The sequence below is a fragment of the Crocodylus siamensis genome, chromosome 3 (genome assembly GCF_052110815.1).
Source record: "Crocodylus siamensis isolate JL-2025a chromosome 3, ASM5211081v1, whole genome shotgun sequence".
Classification (NCBI taxonomy): domain Eukaryota; kingdom Metazoa; phylum Chordata; order Crocodylia; family Crocodylidae; genus Crocodylus; species Crocodylus siamensis.
The window spans coordinates 32,778,617-32,801,629 of record NC_143397.1 but is presented as its reverse complement, the minus strand read 5'-3'; the positions used below and the strand labels follow the sequence as shown (position 1 = coordinate 32,801,629).

Here is a 23,013-nt window from a genome sequence, read left to right as displayed (position 1 = left end):
AATTCAGGGGCTGCACAGCTTAGCAGCAGCATAAGCAGGCAGGCTACATTGAGGGAAAGAAAAAAAAAAAGTGGCGATGAGCCTGATTCTTTTTGGGTTTTTTTGCTTTTTTTTTTGTTGCCATGGAGCGTGCCCACCTCTCCTGCAGCCAGGGCAGGGGAGCTGCTTGCAGACCCCAAGCTGTGTGGGGGCCCCAGACCTTCCCTCTATAGTGGTGGCACCCCCTGGGCAGCACCCACCCACTAGCAGCCCACCCAGGTGGCCCCAGGGGACGCCACTGCCAGGAGCTTGCACCCCAGCTGTGGGAGAGGAGGGCAGGTTTTGCAGGGGGGAAGAAAAAAAAGATCAGATCCCTCACCATAATAGTGATGGAAGCCCCTAAGTTGAAATGGTGGGTTTTTAATCATCGCAATTAAAAGCCCACTATTTCAATATTGGGGACTAAACCCCTGTCATGTGCACAAACAACCATAAAATTTAGTAAGGATAACTGCAAAGTTTTGCATTGATGATGCAATGGAAGAATTACATGTACAACTACAGGCAGGGGAACTACTGGCTAGGTTGCAGTACTGCAGAATAGGACCCCAGGTTTATAGTGGATCACAAATTGAAAGTGAGCCAACAGTGTATTCTTGCTGCAAAAAAAGGCCAAAAGGATACCAAGCTAACCTTAACAAGAGTGATTCTTCCACCCTATTTGGCACTGGTGAGGTCAGAAGTAATGTGTCCAGTTTTGGGCACACTTCAAGAGATGAACAAATTAGAAAAAATACACATTAATAGAGGTCTAGGAAACACGACTTAAGAGGAAAGGTTGGAAAAACTGGGATTATTTCATATAATCAGAGAATCCTAGAAAATTAAGGACCTCAGAAGGTCATCTGAGGAGGGGGAAGATGAGGGCGGAGGAGACAATGAACTACCAGGCCCAGCAACAGCCAGCGAGCCCAGACCAATGGTCAAAAGGGAGAAACAGGTAAGTGATGGGGGACGGGGCATTGCTGAGACTAGGGGGTCAGTGGGCACAACCGTTGGAGGCCTCAAATGCCTCTACACGAATGCTCGAAGTATGGGGAAGAAGCAGGAGGAACTTGCCCTCCTCCTAGCTGTCACCAGCCCTGACATAGTTGGGATCACAGAAACGTGGTGGGACTCATCGCATGACTGGGCGGTGAGTGTCAAGGGCTATAGGCTATACAGGAGGGACAGGATAGGAAGGAAAAGTGGAGGAGTAGCACTCTACATCAAGGAGGAATATACTTCCTCGTTAATTAGCAAGGGGGCAGAGGGGGGGCACTCTGAGGTGCTCTGGGTTAGAGTAAAAGGCAGTCCAGGGGAGAGAGACTTAACGGTGGGAGTCTACTATAGACCTCCCAACCAGGGAGAAGAGCTCGACCAGGAATTCTTAGGTCAGCTCACAGAGGCAGTGAGGGCTAAGGATGTGGTCATCATGGGGGACCTGAACTTCCCAGACATCAGCTGGGAAGAGCAGTCAGCCAAGTCTGATCGCTCACGTCGGTTCTTAGCCAGAGTGCAGGACCTCCATCTAACCCAGGGGGTGCACAGTCCCACCAGGGGAGACGCCATGTTGGACCTGGTGCTGGCCACGGGTGATGACCTGGTGAGGGGGCTGCGGGTGATGGGCCACCTGGGAGACAGTGATCATCGCTTGCTGGAATTCACCATCCAGCGTAAGGTGGCAAAGGGCTGCAGCAAGGCAACAGCCCTAGACTTTAGGAGGGCTGACTTCAACAAGCTAAGGAGGATCGTTGGGGAAGCGCTGAGGACCCAGAGGGGAAGGGAATCAGATGTCGAAGGTGAGTGGTTGCTCCTTAAGGAGACGATCCTCCATGCCCAAAGGGAGGTAATCCCAACAAGGGTCAAAGGGAGCAGGAGGGCACATAAACCCCCATGGCTCACTAAGAGCATCTGGGAATGTCTCCTTGCTAAAAGGGAGGCATACACCCAATGGAGAGATGGGGTCATCACCAAGAAGGACTATGTTACAGTTGCCCGAGGATGTAGGGGGGCAGTCAGGAGGGCCAAGGCAGAGATGGAGATAGGACTAGCTTCCCGGATTAAGGACAATAAGAAGTCCTTCTTCAAATACACAGGGGGTAAAAAGAGGGTCCCGGGTAATGTGGGGCCCCTGCAGGACACGATGGGCAACTTAGTCATCACGCCAGATGACAAAGCTAACATATTTAACGATTTCTTTGCCTCTGTCTTCCTAAGTAGGGACCAGTTCAGCCACCTCCCTGCTGGGCCCCCCTCGGGCCCCGGGAGAGACACGCCTGGGCCAGGGGTTAGCGAGGAGTTAGTTAGGGTACTTCTGGAGAGGCTGGACGTGTTCAAGTCCGCTGGTCCGGACGATCTTCACCCTAGGGTTCTACAGGAACTGGCCGAGGTCATTGCGGGACCCCTGGCGCGGCTGTATGAGCACTCGTGGTGCTCTGGCGAGGTGCCGGAGGACTGGAAGAGGGCCAATGTGGTCCCTATCTTCAAAAAGGGAGAAAAAGAGGACCCGGGAAATTACAGGCCAGTTAGTCTTACCTCAATCCCGGGTAAGCTCTTTGAAAAAATTATCCTGGCACACATCCAGGAGGGCCTTGCGGGGGAATGCATGCTCAGGGGCAACCAACATGGGTTCATCAGTGGCAGGTCTTGTCAGACCAACCTGGTGGCCTTTTACGATCAGGTCACCAAATCATTAGACGCAGGGGTTGCTGTGGATGTAGTCTTTCTGGACTTCCGGAAGGCTTTCGACACTGTCTCTCACCCTGTCCTCATCAAAAAGCTGGGAGACTGTGGTGTCGATGCCCACACGGTCAAATGGGTCGCCAACTGGTTGGAGGGCCGCACCCAGAGGGTGGTAGTGGACGGGTTCTTCTCGACCTGGAAGGACGTGGGCAGTGGGGTTCCGCAGGGCTCGGTCCTCGGGCCCGCACTGTTCAACATCTTCATCAGTGACTTGGATGACGGGGTAGAAAGCACCCTGTTCAAGTTTGCTGATGACACTAAGATGTGGGGGGATGTGGGTGCACTAGAAGGGTGCAATAGGCTACAAGCTGACCTTGACAGGTTGCAACGGTGGGCGGATGAGAATAGGATGGGGTTTAACACTGATAAGTGCAAGGTGTTGCACATGGGGAGGAAGAACCGGCACCACACTTACAGGTTGGGGAACTCCCCTCTTGCCAGCACGGAGACGGAAAAGGATCTTGGAGTCGTCATTGACTCCACGATGAACATGGGCCGGCAGTGTGGGGAGGCAGTCAAGAAGGCCAACCGTACCCTGTCATGCATCCACAGATGCATCTCGAGCAGGTCCAGGGAGGTGATCCTCCCCCTCTATGCGGCACTGGTCAGGCCGCAGCTGGAGTACTGCGTCCAGTTCTGGGCGCCACACTTCAAGAGGGACGTGGACGATATGGAAAGAGTTCAGAGGAGGGCCACTCGTATGATCAGGGGTCAGCAGGGCAGGCCTTATGAGGAGAGGCTACGGGACCTGAACCTGTTTAGCCTCCACAAGAGAAGGTTAAGGGGGGACCTTGTGGCCTGCTACAAACTGGTCAGGGGGGATCAGCAGGTATTGGGGGAGTCCCTGTTCCCCCGTGCGCTGCCAGGAGTGACCAGGAATAACGGTCACAAGCTGGCGGAGGGTAAGTTTAGATTAGATATTAGGAGGCGCTACTTCACAGTCAGGGCGGCTAGGGCCTGGAACCGGCTTCCAGGGGAAGTGGTGCAGGCTCCTAGCCTGGGGATTTTTAAAAGGAAGTTAGATGAGCACCTTGCCGGGGTCATCTGACCCCGGTGCTCTTTCCTGCCAAGGCAGGGGGTCGGACTAGATGATCTACCTAGGTCCCTTCCGACTCTAGCTACTATGAAACTATCTAGTCCAACCCCCTGCTCAAAGCAGGACCATCCCTAACTATACCATCCCAGGCAAGGCTTTGTCTAGCTGGGTCTTAAAACCTCTAAAGGATCGAGTTTCCACTCTCTTTACTCTCTCTAGGTAACCTGTTCCAGTGCTGTACTACTCTCCCTGTGAGAAATTTTTTCCTAGTATTTAACTTAAACTTCCGTTGCTGCAACTTGAGATGATTGCTCCTTGTTTTGACATCCACCACCACTAAGAATCATCTATCCTCCTTGGAACCACCCTTAGGTTGTTGAAGGCTGCTATTAAATCCCCCCTCAGTCTCCTCTTTTGCAGACTAAATAAGCTCAGTTCCCTCAGCCTCTCCTTATAAGTTGTGTGCCCCATCCCTCTAACCATTTTCATTGCTCTCCACTGGATTCTCCAATTTGTACACATCCTTTCTGTAGTGGGAGAGCAGTTTAGAGATTATCTGGACACCGTACTCCAGATGTGGCCTCACCAGTGTTGAATAGAGGGGAATAATCACTTCCCTCAATTTGCTGGCAACAGTCCTACTTATGCATCTCAGTATGCACTTAGTTTTGTTCACAACAAGGGCACACTGTTGGCTCATATTCAGCTTATTGTCAACTGTAACCCCCGGTCCTTTTCTGAAGGGCTGCTGCTTAGCCCATCAGCCCCCACGTATGGGATTGTTCTGTCCTGAGTGTGGGATTTTGTACTTCCCCTTATTGAACTTCCTGACATTTATTTTGGTCCAATCCTCTAATCTGCCTAGGTCACACCTAATCCTACCCCTACCCTCCATTTTATCTGATACTCCACCCAGCTTGGCGTCATATGCAAACTTGCCGAGGGTGCACTCCATCCCACCTACCAGATTGTCGGTGAATGTATTGGACAAAACTGTCCGGCTGCTAAAGAGACAGAAAGCCCCTGATTACTGTCCTTTGAGCCCAATGATCCAGCCAGTTTGCTATCCACTTTACATACAGTCCATTCATCCAACCCATATTTCCTTAGCTTGCTCGAGAGAATGTTGTGGGAGACCATATCAAAAGCATTGCTAAAGTCAACGTATATTGCATCCACCAGTCTTCCTGCATTCATAGATCCAGTCACCGTGACACAGAAGGTAGTCAGGTTGGTCAAGCATGACTTGCCCTTGGTGAATCCATGCTGACTGTTCCTAATTGCCTCCTCCAAGCGCTTAGAAACGGATTCCTTGAGGACCTGCTCCGTGATTTTTCAAGGGGCTGAGGTGAGGCTGACTCGTCTGTAGTTTCCCAGATCCTCCTTCTTAAAGACGAGCACTATATTTGCCCTTTTCCAATCATCTAGGACCTCTCCCAACCACCATGAGATTTCAAAGATAATGGCTAACAGCTCTGCAATCACATTGGCAAAGTCCCTCAGCACCCTTGGGGTACATCACATCTGTCCAGATCTGGGCTGATGAACTCACACTGGTGGGGTAGATGGAGTGTCCCATGGAAGTGAGGGGGGAGGGGAAGGGGGGGCCAGTTTGCAGCCAGCTGGCAGTGGGGGGCCGGGGGTGTTTGCAGCCAGTCGGGGGTGGGTGGGTTTGCAGCCTCCTTGCTACTGGCCACAGTGCCTGGCCAGCTGCACCCCTTCCCCCCAGCCAGTTGTAAACCCCACCCCGCTCCTGGCTGGCTGCAAAACCCATCCATCCATCCCCCCCATTCCCATGGGGAGATGGGGACCAGTCTCAGTTCACCATCCGCACCTGCTTCTGGCCTCATGAACTTGTACGTGTCTACGCTTTCTAAGTAGACCCTAACTTGTTTGTTAACCACTGCTGGGTGCTCACTTCCTCCCCAAAATATGATGCCAGGTGCAGTATCCTGAGAGCTGACCCTGCCTGTGGAGACTGAGATAAAAAAATCATTGAGAACTTCATCCTTTTCCACATCATCTATCACTAGGCTGCTTCCCGCACTCAGTAAGGGACACACACTTTTACTGATTTTCCTTTTGTTGCTGACATACTTGTTGAAATCCTTCTTGCTACCCTTCACATCCCTTGCTAGCTGCAATTTCGACTGCACTTTGGCCTTCCTGATTTCATCCCTGCATACCTGAGCAATGATCTTATATTCTTCCCTAGTCATTTGTGAGGTTTCCACTTCTCGTAAGCTTCCTTTTTGTGTTTTAGCTCACTGAAGAGTTCCCCGCTAAGGCAAGCTAGTCCTCTGCCATACTTGCTAGTCTTCCTGCATATTGGAGTGCTTAGTTCCTGCACCCTCAGTAAGGTTTCTTTAAAGTACAACCAGCTCTCCTGGACTTCTTTCCCCATCAGATTGGCCTCCCAGGGGATCCTATCCATCAGTTCCCTGAATACATCACATCTGATTTTCTAAAGTCCAGTGGAATTAGATAACAGTCTTCAAACATCTGAATGGTGTTATATAGAGAATGAGAGACTCTTTCTTCTCTGTAGTTGCAAAGGATGGGAGAAGGAGCATAGGTCTTAAATTGCAGGTTGGATATCAGGAAATACTTCCTCATTATGAAAGTAGTTAGGCATTGGAACAGTCTACTGAGAAAGGCTGTGGAATCTCTATCCTTGAAAGCTTTTAAGAGCAATTTAGATAAGCACTTGTCTGTGATGTTTTAGACAGGGAAGATCCTGCACTGAGCAGGGCTTTGGACCAGATATCTTTTGAGGTCTCTTCCAGACTTACTTTTTATGATTCCATGACAATGATGAATTTTCTACCACCAAAAATATTTTAAAATTCCCAACTACTTAGAGCTGCTAAAGCCAAAACTGATGAATCTCATATAATAGATTTTTCAAGGTTAAAAATGAATAACAGGAGGACATGCAAAATGTGACTTTACTCACTTATCCTCCCACCAGATAGACTTTAAGTTTAGTTTGCTGAATTGTATGGCCCCAGATACAAATCATAAAAAGCAAGAAAGTAAACTGCTGGTTAGTTCAATCACATGTTAAAGCAGCTATGCTGCTGACAAGCTCCCCAGGGCACTGCTGTCTTGGTGTGCCAGGGAACCCTTCAAGTACCAAGCTTTCCTGCTGGGACAAACTGCTGCCTTTCCCCAAACAAGGGATTCTGGATAACACTTTTGTGCCAGTCCCTTCCCTCTCTATCCTCTCACTGCTAGCACTTTTTCTCACTCTAGCTCACTTTCTTTTCATTTGTTTGAAATCCTCACATGCAAGACCTGAACCAATGCAAAATATCATCGCAATTTGTAGGAGAATTTTATTTTGCTTTATTAGAACATAATTCCAAAGATAATCAACTCAAGCTGCATTTATGAAACAACTGTCTTCCTTTGGTTTATTTTTGAAGCTATAAGGGTGCTTGTATATGTGATGCCATGAATGTACACAAAACAAAAATGTCACTGTGTGGCTTAATGGTGCCACAGTGCACATATGAAAGATTTTTGGGGGTTTTAAATGACTTTGCATAGTTGCAAACTAAACTACATCTGAATGTAGTTTAGTTTGCAATTTTGCAAATTGCTAGGATCAACTGTCAGCTTGTCCCCTGGCTGTGGGAGAGGTGGGCAGCAAAAAAAGGATTGGCACCCTGGGGAGTGCTGCTACTGCAGAGGGAAGAACTAGCCATCCCCCCCCTCCTGCTCCCCCCGCAGCTCAGAGGCTGCTTGGCCCCCTGGCAGCTCACCCCCCAGCTGTGAGAGAGGTGGGCAGGCTCCACAGGAAAAAAAATGGTTAGACCCAGGTGCCTGCTAAAGGCAGAAACAGTGAAGGGTCTGTTCCTTTTTTTTTTTTTTTTTTTTTTGGTGGAGCCTGCTGGGGGGCAAGTTGTCTGTGGGCTGAGCAGCCCCTGAGCTACAGGCGCCCCTGGTTATTCCTTCTACAGTGTCAGTGCCTCCCAGGGGCAATTAAAAACCCACTGTTTCAATTCAGGGGCATAGAATAAAACCTTGAGGATTAAACCCCTGTCACATGTTCAAGTGCCCTAAATGGCTACTTACTTTCCACAGAAGAGCAACCAGTGCTAACAGCAGTATGAGCCCGGCCAGTACACTTCCAATCACAACACCGACTGGTATCTCTGCTTTCTCATCAGGTTTCATTATTGTAACTGGAATCTGAAAGAACATGTGTCTGTTAATACTGACCGTATTTAAAGGAGATCTAATCCAAGCTTTTATTTCTTTGGAGAAACTGCACAATTTCCAGGAGTAAAGGCTGGCAGAATGCCCAAAACTCCTGCCCAATTCTCTGGTGTCAATAAGTATTAACTTATATCACAGTAGTGCCAACAGCCCCAGTCACGGATAAGAGCAATTTATGCTAAGTATTTTGCAAATACATAACAAAGAGATGGCCCCTCACAGTCTATAGGACCAAGAGTAAGAAAAATCTTCATTATTTTCCCCTCCTTTTACTAGAGAGTATCTTTCTGTAGTGACCTGGCACACTGCCGGTGGGTGCTGCACATGGCACTGTTGCTAGATAGTCATATTCTAGGACATTTGCCCCTGGGACTGGGGCTATGTTTGTCCATGTCCTTAAAATATAGACCTCTACTAATTCAGCTAAATAACTGATGGAAGAGTCCCCACCTGAACCATCACGGCTACAACACCACTCTAATCCCACTACCACTTTCCAGGTGATGTCTATCAAAGTGAGCTAGGTCAGCTAATTAAATAGGCATGTACAATTGCACCTCTACAGATAGTAATATAAGGTTTACAAACTGCCAAATTTTGTTAATATTAATCTTTGTGGAAACACTTTTTTGATACACTGCTATTAACTCTCACAAAAAACAAGATGGCACTGTATACTCTTAGAGCTGCTTGCTCTCAGCACCTTCTGATGCAATTTGAACTCAAGCTTTCTGGGAAACTCGCACCGACCTGCTGCCTCAGTGATTTAAGATTTACTGTTGAAAGCCTGTTGTATGCTGTACTGGGTGGGGCTACGTGTATCCATTTCACGGCAGTAGCCTTTGTGCTTTTTAAAACAGAATGGCCACAGTAATGATTTTAGCAGGTGAATAGTCTGAACTTTGTCCTCCAACTGGCAGCCTCTTTTTAACTGGAAAAAATCTGAAATATTTCCCACACAAATATGTCTAAAAACCTTTTCCACACAGCAACAAAGGATAAATTCAGTTCATCTGATTACACCGAAACTGCGCTTCTCTAATGTACAACAGGACTCAAGCTATTTTATATTCATGTGAGGTTCAGTGACAACTGTTATGGACACTGGAAGAATACCCAAGCTGTCAACTTTTAAAAGCAGTTCAACTCTGAAAGGTCACCATGTGAAAGAGGCAGTCTCTTAAAGTGACATTGTGACCTGCTTTCACGATGACACAAGGCTGGAACTGTCTATAATTAGGTACCAACTACCCAAGGTAGCAGCCTGCACAATAGCTACATCCCCTCCTCTGCACTGGTAAGTGGGAAAGGTTGGGGAGTAGATGGTCACTGTGGCCTGCCAGGGAAATGTGCCCTGTGCCAAATGGAGACTTCCACCCTAGAGCAATGGAGGGAACTCATGTGCTCCATAGACAGCACCACAACACAATGACCCTTGCCCAGGTGTCAGGGTGTATTCAGAGTTCCTATAGGGAGAAGGGCTACTGAGCAAGGGATGAAGCCGTTGCCTTCAGTGAAATATTTTCCTTCTCTTGAGCTGTTTGAAGCCAACACAGCTCAGGGAGTGTTAGCAAGGGTCTATTCTGTTCTGAATATTGTGAACAGAGTCCCACCTGCAAAATCTGTATGCCTGATGCATGAGCCAGAAAGCATCTAGCTTGAGTTTCAAAGGCTGTGAAGCAGAACAAATGTTTTAGTTGTCAGCTGAACAGATTTGATCTGAAATCTCAGGAAGGCCAAAATTTGGCTTCACTAAACTCAGTGAAGTTTATGGGAATCTTACTAGTGAAGTTAGCATTTCATCTAGAATTTCTGCAATACCACTGTAATAAAGTTTGCATTTCGGTTCTGGGTGTTTTTTTTATCGGTTACTAATACACAGGTTTTACTGTTAGATTCCTGGTGCTATACCTAAACAGTTATTTGGCAAAAATGGAATTTCATTTTAAGAAAAGATTAAAACCTCAGGTGTCTATATTTGAGACAAAAGAGCTCACATAGTGTATCTTTTATTTACATCTAAGGAGTAATGATACACTGTCTTTGCACACTGATGAACAGATTGTTGGTTCTGAAATTGAAACAATTTCAATTTTATAAAGTGAAAATACCTTAAATAACTCATCATCATAATCTTCCCTGGGGGCTTCTATTGAACACAAGACAGTTATAGGTCCCTAGCAGGGATTTCAATTTCAGGCTTTTATACAGGTTGACAAGAAAATACTAGATATTAAGGAACTTAGTTGGGGATTCCCTAGCCTGTACAACTCCAGGTGCGATTCAGAGCATCATCTTGCCTTGTGCTGAAGACTGCCTTGAGCCAATTCAGCTATAAACTGGTCCCTGACCTTCCTGCCAGGGCCCAATTTAATTGGACTTTCTTGTAGCTCTGAATGTATGCTGATGCATATCACCATCATGAGTAATCCAATTCCCTTTCTAGCTTGTTTCTCGAGTAGCGTTCTGGTCCTCAAGGACTTCGGAAAAGACAGTCCATTCTCATGGGTTAGATTGGATTTTGGAAAAGTCAGTCCATTTTCATGGATTAGATTGACTAGCTAGTCCTATATAAAAATAGTGTGTGTCATGCTACATGTACACCAGGGGAGGCAGATGTGTTTTTCTATTTCCAGAGTATTGTTACAAGAAAATATTTTTAAATACTATTTAATATTTATATTTTAGTGAATGAAATCATTGGGAGGAAATATTCATAACCATACCAGTGTACCCAAAGCATTTGAGAAAAATCACTTAAAAAATCTTTGCTACATCCATTTGCTGCTAGAGAATGCTATGCAACATGTTATAGTATATACTTAATTATAATTTGATGCATGCAAACCATTCATTATTAAACTCAAATGTAAAAATGCAAATAAAAATGAAAATAAGAGTATGTGAAAGATTTCCTGAAGTTCATGAATCCTGGACAATTTATTCTTTTGTGCAGAAATTCAAACACTTTTACGTGCATAATAAACTAGTTGAAACCTTGGAGATTCCTACCATGTTTTGTTGGTGGTTTTGAAGCTAAACTGAAACAAAACTCAGATGTGCAAACTCATCTACACTAACTAAACACTATCTGTAGGAACACTGATAAAATGAAATCAAGGTTTTAAACAACTCTAGAATTTACAAGATTGCATGTAACCAAGCGAATGAAAATGCTTAGTTGGTAATAGAGGTTAAAGAGGGTAATACAATTTCTGTGACCTGCTGCACACCTCGCAGTGACAAAAAAAATACCAAAATATTAGCATTGGTATATAGTGAAATAAATAAATGAAACATTTCTGCTTGTGTAACACTTACAGTTAAGGTGTTCTCTCCAATTACAAATAAGTCTTGGTTGTGTGGTTCAATTTCTGCATTTGCTGTCAACTGTAAGGTCTGGAAAGTTGACTGCAATAGAAACATGAAATTGTAAAACATGTTCTAATCAAGTACACCAGTAAGGAAGATAGCCAATATAATTTTCCTCAACTGAATGATATTTTACAGCTAGAGTAAAAAATCAGAATTAAGAATGCTACAGTTATATTTCTCATCTTAGCAAGCTAGGAAAGTCAGGCAAAAGTGGACCAGAAATGTGGACATCAATACTGCTATTCTCACCTGTTGTAATTAAGAATTTAAAAGACAATCAATGAGAAAAAACCCTTTAATTATACAATTCAGGCAAAATGGAAGATACATAAGAATCTGTAGTTAATTGGATATGGTCACAGAACCAGAAGAAAGGGAAGAAAGATCAGGACAACATACAGCAGATTGGGGAAATTGTTCTGGCCTTTAAAAGTGGAAAAATAAGAGCATGCTTTCCATGGCACTATCTTCAGAATCTTTCTGCTTTTCTCTCTCTCACTTTTTCCTATCACACACTGTCATCTGCCTCACTCTGTCTATGTGCCAGATACTTAGCATTCACCTTCCATTAATACTTCCAGTATTAGGAGCCTATGTAGCAGTTCAAAGATTGCTGCTTCAGCACTGCTGTGCTCTATGTGACACTTGCCTTATACTATAGGCAGAACAAAGATACTCTGTTTGATGTTAGAGGAGGAAGGCAAGTAAAAGCCTCCTATAACAGAAGAACTATTGCAGATGGGGTGAACAGTCCATAATATCTCTGCCAGAATCTTTTTCTCTCATTTACTGCTGACTCCTAACCTAAGTGCACCTTTCTGTCTCTTGTCCCTGCTTCAAAGGGACAAACACACCTGGCTTCATTTTCATATCCAGTGACAATCAGTTATTTTAACTAAAAAAAGATACTGGGGCACATTGTGTTAGAACAGTGACAATTGAGAGGAGGATATGGAGGCAAGGTTGTGAGATGAGGAAAATTACAACAGTGAAAAATTTATTCTACAGAGAAGCACACATTGTCTGCTCCCCTGTCTTCTTGCCCTCACTTTTATTAAAGTTCCTACTTTTTGTGTAAGTGGAGCAAAATCCAAGTGTTCTTGATTTGACTCTCAAGAAAAAATAAGCGCATTCTCAGAGAGGGCAGTAAGAAAGCTACCAGACTTCCTTCATACACTTGCATAAGGATATTACTATGTCTGACCTTTTTATTTTATGGACAGAATATTACAATATTCTGGCTTGTAAATGTCAGTACTTAGCCACAAGGCTCGGCAGGCAGAAGGTTGAAAGTGTTTTGGGTTTGTCTGACATCACAGGCACAGGAGAGCACCGGGATAGTTTTGCTTGGTTGCCTAGCTGAGAAACAAACAGTGTTTCATTTTAGAGGGCATGATTAGCATTTGGTCTTGGTGGACATGATAGGGCTTGAGACCTGGTAGTTAAGATTATTTATTTAAAGGATGTTTTTAAGCATACCATAATTTCAATCTGAGGCCCGTTTCTTTAACAGTGGCCCATTAAAGAACAAACAGAAGGTTTTTTTATATGCTTTATTTGGTGTGCATAACTTTTCTGGAGAAGAAAAATGGCAGCTCTGCCAGCATCACATTCTGGAGTTTTGCTACTTTTAAATTACTTTAGAACAAATACTATATAGGTATACAGCAGTTCAGAAGGTAAGAGCAAGGTAAAAGCAATGGGATTGCAAATTTGATACAACTACACTGTAGTGTTTTCTCCACTCTCAGGTCTGAAAACTGTAGTTTGTGGTTATTTGAGCTTGCAGGACTGTCTGGCAGATTGAGTGTACATGTGCCAGAAGATCTGTGTCACCCTATGCGGGTGTGACACCTATCTTACAGGGTTCATATCTTGCTATTTAGTAATTTAATGGTTTTATTAATGCAGACTTCATATTTATTTCAGCTTCAAATGCATTTTTACACAGAATTGTTAACAACTTCATAGAAGACAAGAAAAGAGCTTTCCACACAAAGATAGTCTTTCAAAAATACGAAAGTTTCAAAAATACAAAACAATACAAAATACAATTAGGTGCAAAGGTGCTGACTTTTTTTCCCCTGGTGGGTGCATGTAGATGTAAAAAAAACCAAACCCAAAACCCAGTGCTTTAGTGCTTTACTTTTAACTTGATGTGTTCCCATGCTGAGCTCCAGGCATGCCCAGAGGCAGTACATTACTTCAACTCAGCTCTTCAGTATCTGTACAGGTTGGGCACTTTAGTGGGGCTTTTTTGGCACTTTTATCTAATAGCTGATTTAATCAGCTTTAGCTTAAAGAGCCAAAAAGCCCCACTGAAGTGCCCAATCTTTACAGGCTGGGTCAAAGAAGTAGTAATGCACTGCTTCTTCCAGTAAATGCACTGCTGCTTCTTTATTTAAAAAAAAAAAAATCTGCAAGTGTTGCTGTGTGTGTGGTCAGCACCCACTACACTTTTTTTTTGGTGGGAGGTGATTGAGCTTGCTCACCCATGGAGTCGGTGCCTGGTTAGGTGTACAATAGGTATAAGTATATATAATACATATAATTACTCCCTGTAAAATATGGTTGATACTTACAGCTGCAAAGGTCCCATTCCATATCCTAGCAGACACATTTACAAAATATTCTCCTTTCATCCTGAGGTCTCTCAGCCAGCATGTAACTGTTGTACACTGTGCATTCTGACAGTTCTATCAGAGGAGAAAATATTAGGATTTTAAAAAGCACTTCTCACATTAATGAATACTATAGTTGCAATCTAGGCAGGCAAAGTTCTTTGGGTAGATGTGATATCTTTTATTAGACCAACTGAGTAGTTGGAAAAAAGTTCTTTGCAAGCATTTGGGCGCAGTCACCTTTCTTCAGGCACAGGGAACTGTTGTTCTGAGACTTCAAGCAATGAAAGAATCTAAAAGTGTGACAGGATGTCAGTGAGAACATAAACAGGCGGAAATTATGAAAACACAAGCTAGAGCAGGGAAGGGAGGGAGAAAAAGCAGGGGGGAAAAACCAGAAAGGTGAGTAATTTTATACTTTTGTCCCTGGGTTACATAGCCTCTTATCTTGTTATTGTGTCCAAATTTATGAGTTATGCTGCACTGGTAGCTTTGATAAATAAAGCACCTTACTCATCTGTAAGGTAGATGCAGAACAAGCCATGTAAGTTTATACTTGCTCATATTCACATACAAACCCACCTTACCTATAGATCTCCTCCAGAAAGTGGAGTCATTTCACATGTTTCTTAATGTCATATGAACATATATTTTCTAGTCATTTAACAATTACATTCAGATTAATTTATTCAGCATTAGTGACTACACTGTGGTAATATCTGAACAACAAACTTAGTACAGTTGTAATGGTCAAATGGTTTCTATAGGAAAATCTAATATAGATTGGACAAATATGAACAAAAAGACCATGCTGAGCGAGTTGCAAGGAATGCTAGAGATAGTTCTTCAAAAAGAGCTACTTGTTCTGACACACACAGAGTATACAAAGAGGCTATGGTCACTATGGAAACAGTTTAATTATAGAAATTAAAAATAGAAAAATATACTTGGACAAGAAGAGGAAAACAGCAGTAGTACAAATGATAGCCCTGACCCTGCACTGTCAATGTGGAGTGCCACTGGCATTAAGAAAGATCTGCCTATGCAGCTCATAGTGTTGTATCGGGAACATACAAAGGTCAGAGTCCCAGCTTTATCTCACCAATTCTTTTGCAGCTCTGAAGTTTTCTTTCTTGAAAGAAGCTGAATAAGGTGTTTTTCCTATTTGCAATGGATTTATGTTTGCACTGCATGTGACACCCTGGGTCTAGAAAGAAATTGTTATATTATATGGGATGGAACCATAATCATGATTATGCACATTACTATGACAAGTTTGCCAGATGGTGGTCACTACTAGTATTACAGCTGCAATGTTAGATCGTTACGGATATAAATAATGACTGTTTTTACAATTCAGAAATTAAATGATTTTCATGAAGAAATAAATCTGGTATCTCTAAAATCTATGTTTATTAAAAATTTCAGACTGACTCACAATTTGGAAGAGGACCCAGCTGAGGAGTTACATGACTATTCCCTATATGTAAGGCAGGTAATGTTTGGAGAGCTTTATCTAAACAAGTACGTGGACCCTATTTTTTTGGAACATACATGTGGCAAGTGTTTCAGAAAATACCAGTTTTACTGAGGCAGAGATTCTTTGACCTCTGACAGTCAGATCTACCACCACTCATACAAGGTTCGTCTCATCTTTGGCTTCCATTTTTACAGATGGGAAAATGAGGCATGGAACAACTAAGCAGCTTGCCCAAGATCATACAGAAAGCCTGTGACAGCAGGAATGTGAGCCCAGATCTCCCAAGTGCTGATCTTGTGTCCTGATTACTAGACCATCTTTTCTTTCATTCCCTCCCTCTGAAGTTGTAAAGGCATAGCATCAGTACAAACAATGAAGTACACTCTCAGATGTGACCAGGGTTGACCAATGTCCATAAATTTACAGACTGTCCCTAAAAAAAGGGCTAAAAATATTTGTCCGTAAAAAAACTGAGCTGTCCCTAAGAAATTGAGACACATGCTTTGGCTGCATTCTGTCAGCTGTCGCTTGTCTATAATGGATGCTTGCCTTGAAGGCAGGCCCTGGACAGTCTGAGGTGGTGGTGCCCCTGAATGGCAGCCTCCGGTAAGTCTCCCTTCCCAGTGGATTGGTTTAGGTGTTAGCTCCCCAGTTTTGGTTGACTAGTGATTGAGACTATTAGCTGTTTGAGTTTCACTTTCTTAAGGTTCTGTATTTGTCTTCCCTCCCCACCCCCCGTTATAAATCCAACACTCAGTTAAAATTTATTTTCCTACGTTTCTGGGTGGGTGCTTGAGCCAGATTTGGAAAGTTGGTGTTTAATCTTTAAATTTGAACCTGGCCCTTGTTACTGCCATCCAGGACCTGGCAGAAGGGTTACACTTACATTATGTAAACCAGATATCAGTACAAACTGATTTCAGTAAAAAAGTTTGTCAATAAAGTTTGCAGATTCTTAGGAAAAAAATACTCTTGGGTTGGCAACCCTGGATGTGACACAATGATTACTTGTTGATGTTCTGCCCATGGATCTCACCTCCTGTATCACAGTCTAGATTATATTTATTACACAGGTTATAGTGTAAATTTTACATGATTAAGTTCTCTACCTGGTCTGTATCCACTGCAGTTAGGTACATCAGCAAACTGTTTTCCTTAGTCAGTTCTAGAAGATGGATTTTTACACATGCCATGTTTACTGCAACACTTCCCGTTGTAACCTGCACAGCAAATAACTAGTTAATTTAGTTGTATTTAGAATTAAGAAAATACAAGTTAGTTAATTACAGCAAGGCAGTCATAACCCAAGACTGGTTAAAGATCTGAACAGCTTTTGCTGCTGTAATATTTTTCTCCATTAATATTTTATCTCCAGGCAGTAATTGCATTACAGCATCAATACATGTAAACAACATATGCTATATAATTTTGAATCCCTGGTTGCTTTCTAAGCAAAATTTTTATTACAGTAAAAGCTGCGTTATCTGGCACTTTACCACCCAGAATTCTCTATTAACCAGCATCTGTCACAGACGGCATCTTGCCGTTCAGGATGCTGCCAAGTGGTGTCACTAAAGACAGCCTCATCCGCCATTGTGATCGCGCTGTGATTATGTTGAGCTTGTGCTTGTGCTGTGACTTTATTGCTGAATATCTCACCCATCCTGCAACTATGGCTGCCAATACTTCATCAACAAGCAGAGGACAGAAGTGAAAGTGTGTTGTTTTGATGATTACACAGAAATTGGACATAATTAAGTGTTTGGAGAAAGGAGAGAACAGGAACAGGTTGATGCCGAAATTCAATGTCGGCTTGTCTATGATCTACGACATCAGATTTACTCCAGTTCATGACGAATTCTGAAGTAAAGCAACTGAGCAACGCCGTACTCTGCACAAACCAAAATTAGAACAATTAGACAAGATATTATATGAATGGTTTGCCTTAAAACACTCAGAGGGAGCTCCAATTCTTGGCCCAATACTGATCAAAAAAGCAAAATACTTCTATCAACAAATGGGAATGACTGAGGCCTTCTTTTTTTTTTTTTCAGATGGATGGTTGTCTTGCTTCAAACTTGGCCATGGTATCAGAAGGCTTGATGTGTCTGGAGAAAAAAAAATCTGCTGATCATGAGGCTGCTGAAAAATATTGTGCATTTTTCCAGAAATTGGTTGTGGAACATGGCATAACCCCAGAGCAGATCTATAACGCTGATGAAACTGGCCTTTCTGGGCACTACTTGTGAACTTCTACCCTGGCTGGTGCAGGTAAGGTTGGTGCAACTGGTTTTAAGCAGAGCAGGGACCGTCTGACTGTGCTTATGTGTGGAAATGCAGCGGGCACACACAGAATCAAGCTGCTAGTGGTGGGAAAATTCAGACAACCAAGAGCATTCAAGGGTGTTGCTCATCTACCTGTTGAGTACAAGGTAATGCATGGATGGACAAGAAAATATTTTTGCATTGGTTTCACCATGTCTTTGTAACAGCAGTGAAAGAGCATCTGAAAGCCAGAAGACACAAAACTTATTCTAATTTTAGATAACTGTGGTGCTCACCCTCATGAAAAAGAGTTAGTGTCTGGAAATATCCTTACCATCTTCCTGCCTGCAAATGTCACATCACTCATACAGCCCATGGATCAGGGAATGATCAAAAACATGAAATCCATCTACAGAAGAGATTTTATGAGGAAGCTACTCAACTATGAAGGCAGTCTCCAAGAATTTCAGTCGCAGCACACGATTAACAATGCAATTTTCAATGTGGCATGTGCCTGGTGTGCTGTGAAGAGTACAACTTTAAGGAAGGCTTGGAGAAAAATGTGGGTAGCAATGATGTTTGCAGACGGATCTTCTGATGAAGAAGAATTTGCAGGTTGCAATGTGAGACAGAAAAAAATCATTAAAAGAGATTCCTGATATCCTTCAAAATGCTGACCCCACTAACCCACTCACTAAACTCAAAGATACTGAGTGGGTAAACGGTGATCAAGACCTTGATGTTGCACAAACCCTTACTGATGCTGAAATTATAGAAAAGGTTGTGCATCCTGAGAGAGCTACTGCACCTGAACAAGACTCAGAAGAAAAAGAAGACCACAGTGAAGAAACTAAAGTGGATTGGGCTCTGGCTGCACAATGTCTGGAAACAGTCTTGAAATTTGCTGAGCAGCTGTCTTATTTTGCTCAGGAAGTGATGCAACTTCATGTTGTTCACAACAGTTTCCTGAAAAACAGGCAACTGACTTGCAGGCAGGCAGACATCCGCAGGTTGCTTCAAAGAGCCTCTGCAGCTTTTGTCAAGGATCCAGGCAGCTTGTGTCAAGCATCAGATATTACTATTGATGTTGATGATCCTCAAGAAGAGCCATGGTCTGAAGCAGAGCCACGTTCTGAGGCAACCTCTAATCCCAAGGTGCCTTCAGAAGCAGCTGAGGGGCAGTAATTGTACAGTATGCTATTTACTATATTATTCCTTACATCATAGTTAAAATATTAGAAGTTGTTATATCATAGTTAAAATAGCTTAGTTTCTTTCTTGAAAAAACCTGTAATTATAACTCTCAGAGAACCAGCATATTTGATTAACTGGGACCCCCCCATTCCCTGTAGATACTGGATAACAGAGCTTTTACTGTAGTTGCATAAAGCAAATGTTCTGTCACAGCCGCTAGTCAATACAGCTCATTCACATTCCTTTAATAATTGCTGCCTCTCTAATTCAGGTTTCCTCCAAGTTCAAGCTACGTTTTTCAGAGCTGTGTAACAACTGCGGTTATTCAATTTATTACCTATTGAGAGCACTTAACTTTACTAAAACAAAACAAAACAAAACAATCATTTATATTTCCATATCCCAAGTCCTGTAAAAACTTAATGCATGCATTTCACTTTACGTACTCTGAACAGTTACACTGACTCGAGTTTGTAGATCTGATACTCACTTCAGTGGGATTACATACAAGGGTATAGTGTTAAGCACATAAGTCTCACAAGATCTGGGCCTGTGCTAGCAGTGACAAACCTCCCCTAACTGGGAATCTTACTGCTCAACCAGTGAAAGCTGCGAAATAGGGAGGTGAAGCTATCACTGTTCAGTTACTTAGACTCATATTCATCATTGACTGACTCACACAGAGTAAAACACCAAAGACCTCATTTTGTTTGACCTGTGGATACACAGTACAGGTGGCAAGGCAACACTAAGTATTAACTTTATAAATATTTACTAACCTTAACTGAAAAATTGAATGCAGGGCCAATCTCTTCAAAATTATTCACAGTGGAAGGAACATTGTGATCAGAGTATATTTCATAGAAATTTATGTTGGTAAGCCTGGTGAACAACCAGAAAACAATATTTTAATGTGGCAGGTGCTATTAAAATATATTCAAATATTCCATGTAACTGATTGTTTCTTGGCTTATTATAAAACAGCAAATCAGAGTTCAGAAGCATAATCAGGGGAAACTCAGATATACCCTTTATACCCTTGCTTTAAATTTGATTTTGGAAAGTTGTTTAAGAAATAAAAAAATCTTACTGGAGTCTAAATTGCAAGCGAATGCATAAAGCATAGTGCAGTAAGGGAATACAAGGAAATGGAGGGAAGTTGAAGAGCATCTCTTTGCCCAACTTAATCCCCGCATGCTTAGGCATAGTGCCACAGCCTTTTGCCTTTGCTTGGTGTTCCCTGCTGCTGGCTATGTAGTCCTTGCAGCAGTCTGCCCTTTCTGTGAGACTCCACCCTCCAGCGAAGACATGCATAGTGTTGTCCCAGTTGATCAGAAATTCCAGGACACCAGAAGTGAAGTCCCCCAACATACTGCCCTTCTCAGTATTGTTTCTCAATATACCTGGGCTCCTCCTGAAAACTCCGAACAGACAAAATTTGACTTCAGCATTTTCCTGAAGCATTTGACTTCAGGGCTTGAATTTCTGGTATTTCTGGGTGTGTTTTCAGTCTCCTGTTTCATCTTGCAAAACAGAAATGGGCTTTTTGCCATTTTCTCAGGGCTTAAACCAAGAACTAGCTCCCAGATACAAGTTTTCCCAAGACCCATCCTCTGCTCTGTTAAAAGAAAGCCAAGTCCTCTACAGCAGATTTACTGACTCAGTGACCTGTTTCCAAGTGCAGCCATAGTTGTTAAATAGGCACTTGAGCTTCCATTAACCACCTCTCTGCTAAGATAGGGTTTATACAACTTATTTCATATTCTCCTCTTAAGATTTTACCCAACCCCAGGGAAAATGTCGAAGAGACCAGGGCCTCTCTTTCCTTCAGATCTCTTTTAGGCTGATTCACTTTTCTAGGAGTGACTCTTACATGCTCTTGATCTGTATCTCAAATCCTACTTTGTCACTGTCCAGAAATGCAACCTGAAATTGTAAACCTTGTTTTTCCTTAATTAGGACTGCTTGGGATCCTCTGCCTGGCCTCTTCTCAGGCAGCAAGTTCCTGCTGGTATCTTCCAGTTAATGAGACTAGATGGTTTAAGTCTGTATGTATCCTTCAGTATTGTCTTGTTTTTTTGGACTTACTGCAGTTACTGCCATAGCTACTAATTTGGGGATTTTTTTTTGCTACCTCTGTGTTCACCTGATCTTTAGCTTAGTCCTTGTGAACAGCAGTGGCTCTCTTCTATTCTCTGATGTCCTTTTCTAGTGTCCACTGTCCTTATCCAGGATGCACATGCACACGTATTCTACTTCCTTCTGCATCACCATCTCTTGCTGTGTGGCTACTATTCAGCTCTGTTCTCTAGCTTTTTCCAAAGTTCAGAGAGAGGTTTTGCCTTCTGTTCTCAAGCCACTACCTCTAGATAGCCCTGCTCTGTTAAGCAATGAGTATAATGGGTCTTCTCTCCTAGGAGCTGCTCCCACTTCAGTTTGAGATCAGTCTTGGCAAATCTTGAATCTTGCCTGGCTCCTTTTCCTGAAGTAGGCACTGCTGGTTTGTTCTCTCCAAGTTTGTTGCTATCCATTTGGCCCTACTGTTCTTTTAACTCCTCCACAGCCTGGGAATATTTCTGTTTCACCTCTGTATATTAATCCTATAAGACTTTATGGCATTGTCCAGTTCCTGCAGAAAGGCTATCATTTGGGCTTGCTTGAATTTGATTAATGCTCTGTGATTCTCTATAAATCCCCTCAAATCCTGGAAGCTACTATTCAGCATTCTTTGGGTGAGGATCATTTCTTTAGTCCCACTTGGACTCTCTATACTCAGAGAGCACAATTTCCCCACAGATCCTGTCCACTCCCTACTGGCCAAGCAGGGCAGTCCCACGCCAGGGGCAGCCATGACACGTGGAGCAGTGTGAGCTGCCACCATGATGATTGCAACAATGTTGCCCAGCCATTGCTGCCGCAGTGGCTAGTTCTGTCCTGTGCCAACAAAGTTGGTGCCCAGGGCTGCTGCTCCAGTCACCCTGGCTTAGTTATACTACTGGACCAAGTTCTCCGTGGGGCAATTCCTTTCAGTATTGTCTTCCTTTTTTACAACAAAATGAGGTACAGCCCTTGAAGGCTTCCTCTACTTATCCCTTCCTGGGCCTATGTGACAGGCAAAGTACTCACAATAGTCTTAACTGCTTCTTTTGTTCTCATTACAACAGTTTAAGCTTTAAAGTCACAGTCCTTTATATGTTCCCCTTGTTCACAAGCAAAGGAAATCATCTGCTGAATTTTTTCTTTTTAAAGTATTAAAGGAAAAGAATAAAACGTCTGATGTCATTGACCAAGCAACAGTTTCTTACAACTGCCAAAAAAGATGATAGTGTATCTGGGTCCTGATGGCAATACTCAGAGGCAATTCTATTTTCTATGGCAGCCTTGACAGAATTCCTTCAACTCTCTTTATTCAGCATACCTTGTGAGGTGAATTTCAGCATCATACCGCAGGGGAATTGATAGGCTGACTTGATTGTCTGTTTCTCGGTCTTCCTTACTTTCACTGTTCATCGAAAGCATAATTTATTATCTCAGGACACAATTATAATGTCCAAAAAATAATTATACTTGCAGTAATAGTAATGTTATTGTTTTTTCTTAGCTCAAACAGTTCCTTGGTGGGTGTGCATTAAAAATTAAATAATTACATAATACCATATTTACTCGATTCCAAGATGAGATTTTTTTCTCCTTCATTTAACATGGGAGGGAAGCCTCTCATCTTGGATTTGAGTACAAGGCACTGGGGGGTAGAGGGGAGACGCTCACTTCATGTTGGGGCTGGAGTTGCTGCTGCTTCTGCAACCCATACCTCTCTCTCCAGCAGCCTTGGGCTCCCTCCTCCATCTTTCTCTCAAACTGCTTGTACTCCCCAATGTCCCACGCCTGCTCCCCTTTGGTCTGGCACTGGCAGGCTCCATCTCCACTGCAGCCTGGAGCATGGAATATGGCCCCAGTCTGGCCCCGTAGCAGCTGTGCTGGATTTCCAGCATAGGCAGCAGTGAGAACAAAGCTTCCCAGTGCTGAAGCATGGGTGGTAAGAGGAGAGGCAGGAG

The 23,013-nt window shown here is 43.3% G+C and overlaps 1 protein-coding gene across 1 annotated transcript in view; it reads right to left on the bottom strand.

Moving 5' to 3' along the window:
- ITGA2 (integrin subunit alpha 2) overlaps positions 1-23,013 on the bottom strand; it is a 114,751-nt gene that overhangs the window by 6,848 nt on the left and 84,890 nt on the right. Inside the window, exons 23-29 of the mRNA XM_090038060.1 lie at positions 22,377-22,460; positions 19,738-19,840; positions 16,609-16,719; positions 15,122-15,226; positions 13,981-14,094; positions 11,345-11,434; positions 7,880-7,996 (exon numbers count right to left, since the gene is read on the bottom strand). Of these exons, the coding sequence (XP_089894186.1) occupies positions 7,880-7,996; positions 11,345-11,434; positions 13,981-14,094; positions 15,122-15,226; positions 16,609-16,719; positions 19,738-19,840; positions 22,377-22,460 (724 nt within the window). The remainder of the gene's footprint in view (positions 1-7,879; positions 7,997-11,344; positions 11,435-13,980; positions 14,095-15,121; positions 15,227-16,608; positions 16,720-19,737; positions 19,841-22,376; positions 22,461-23,013) is intronic.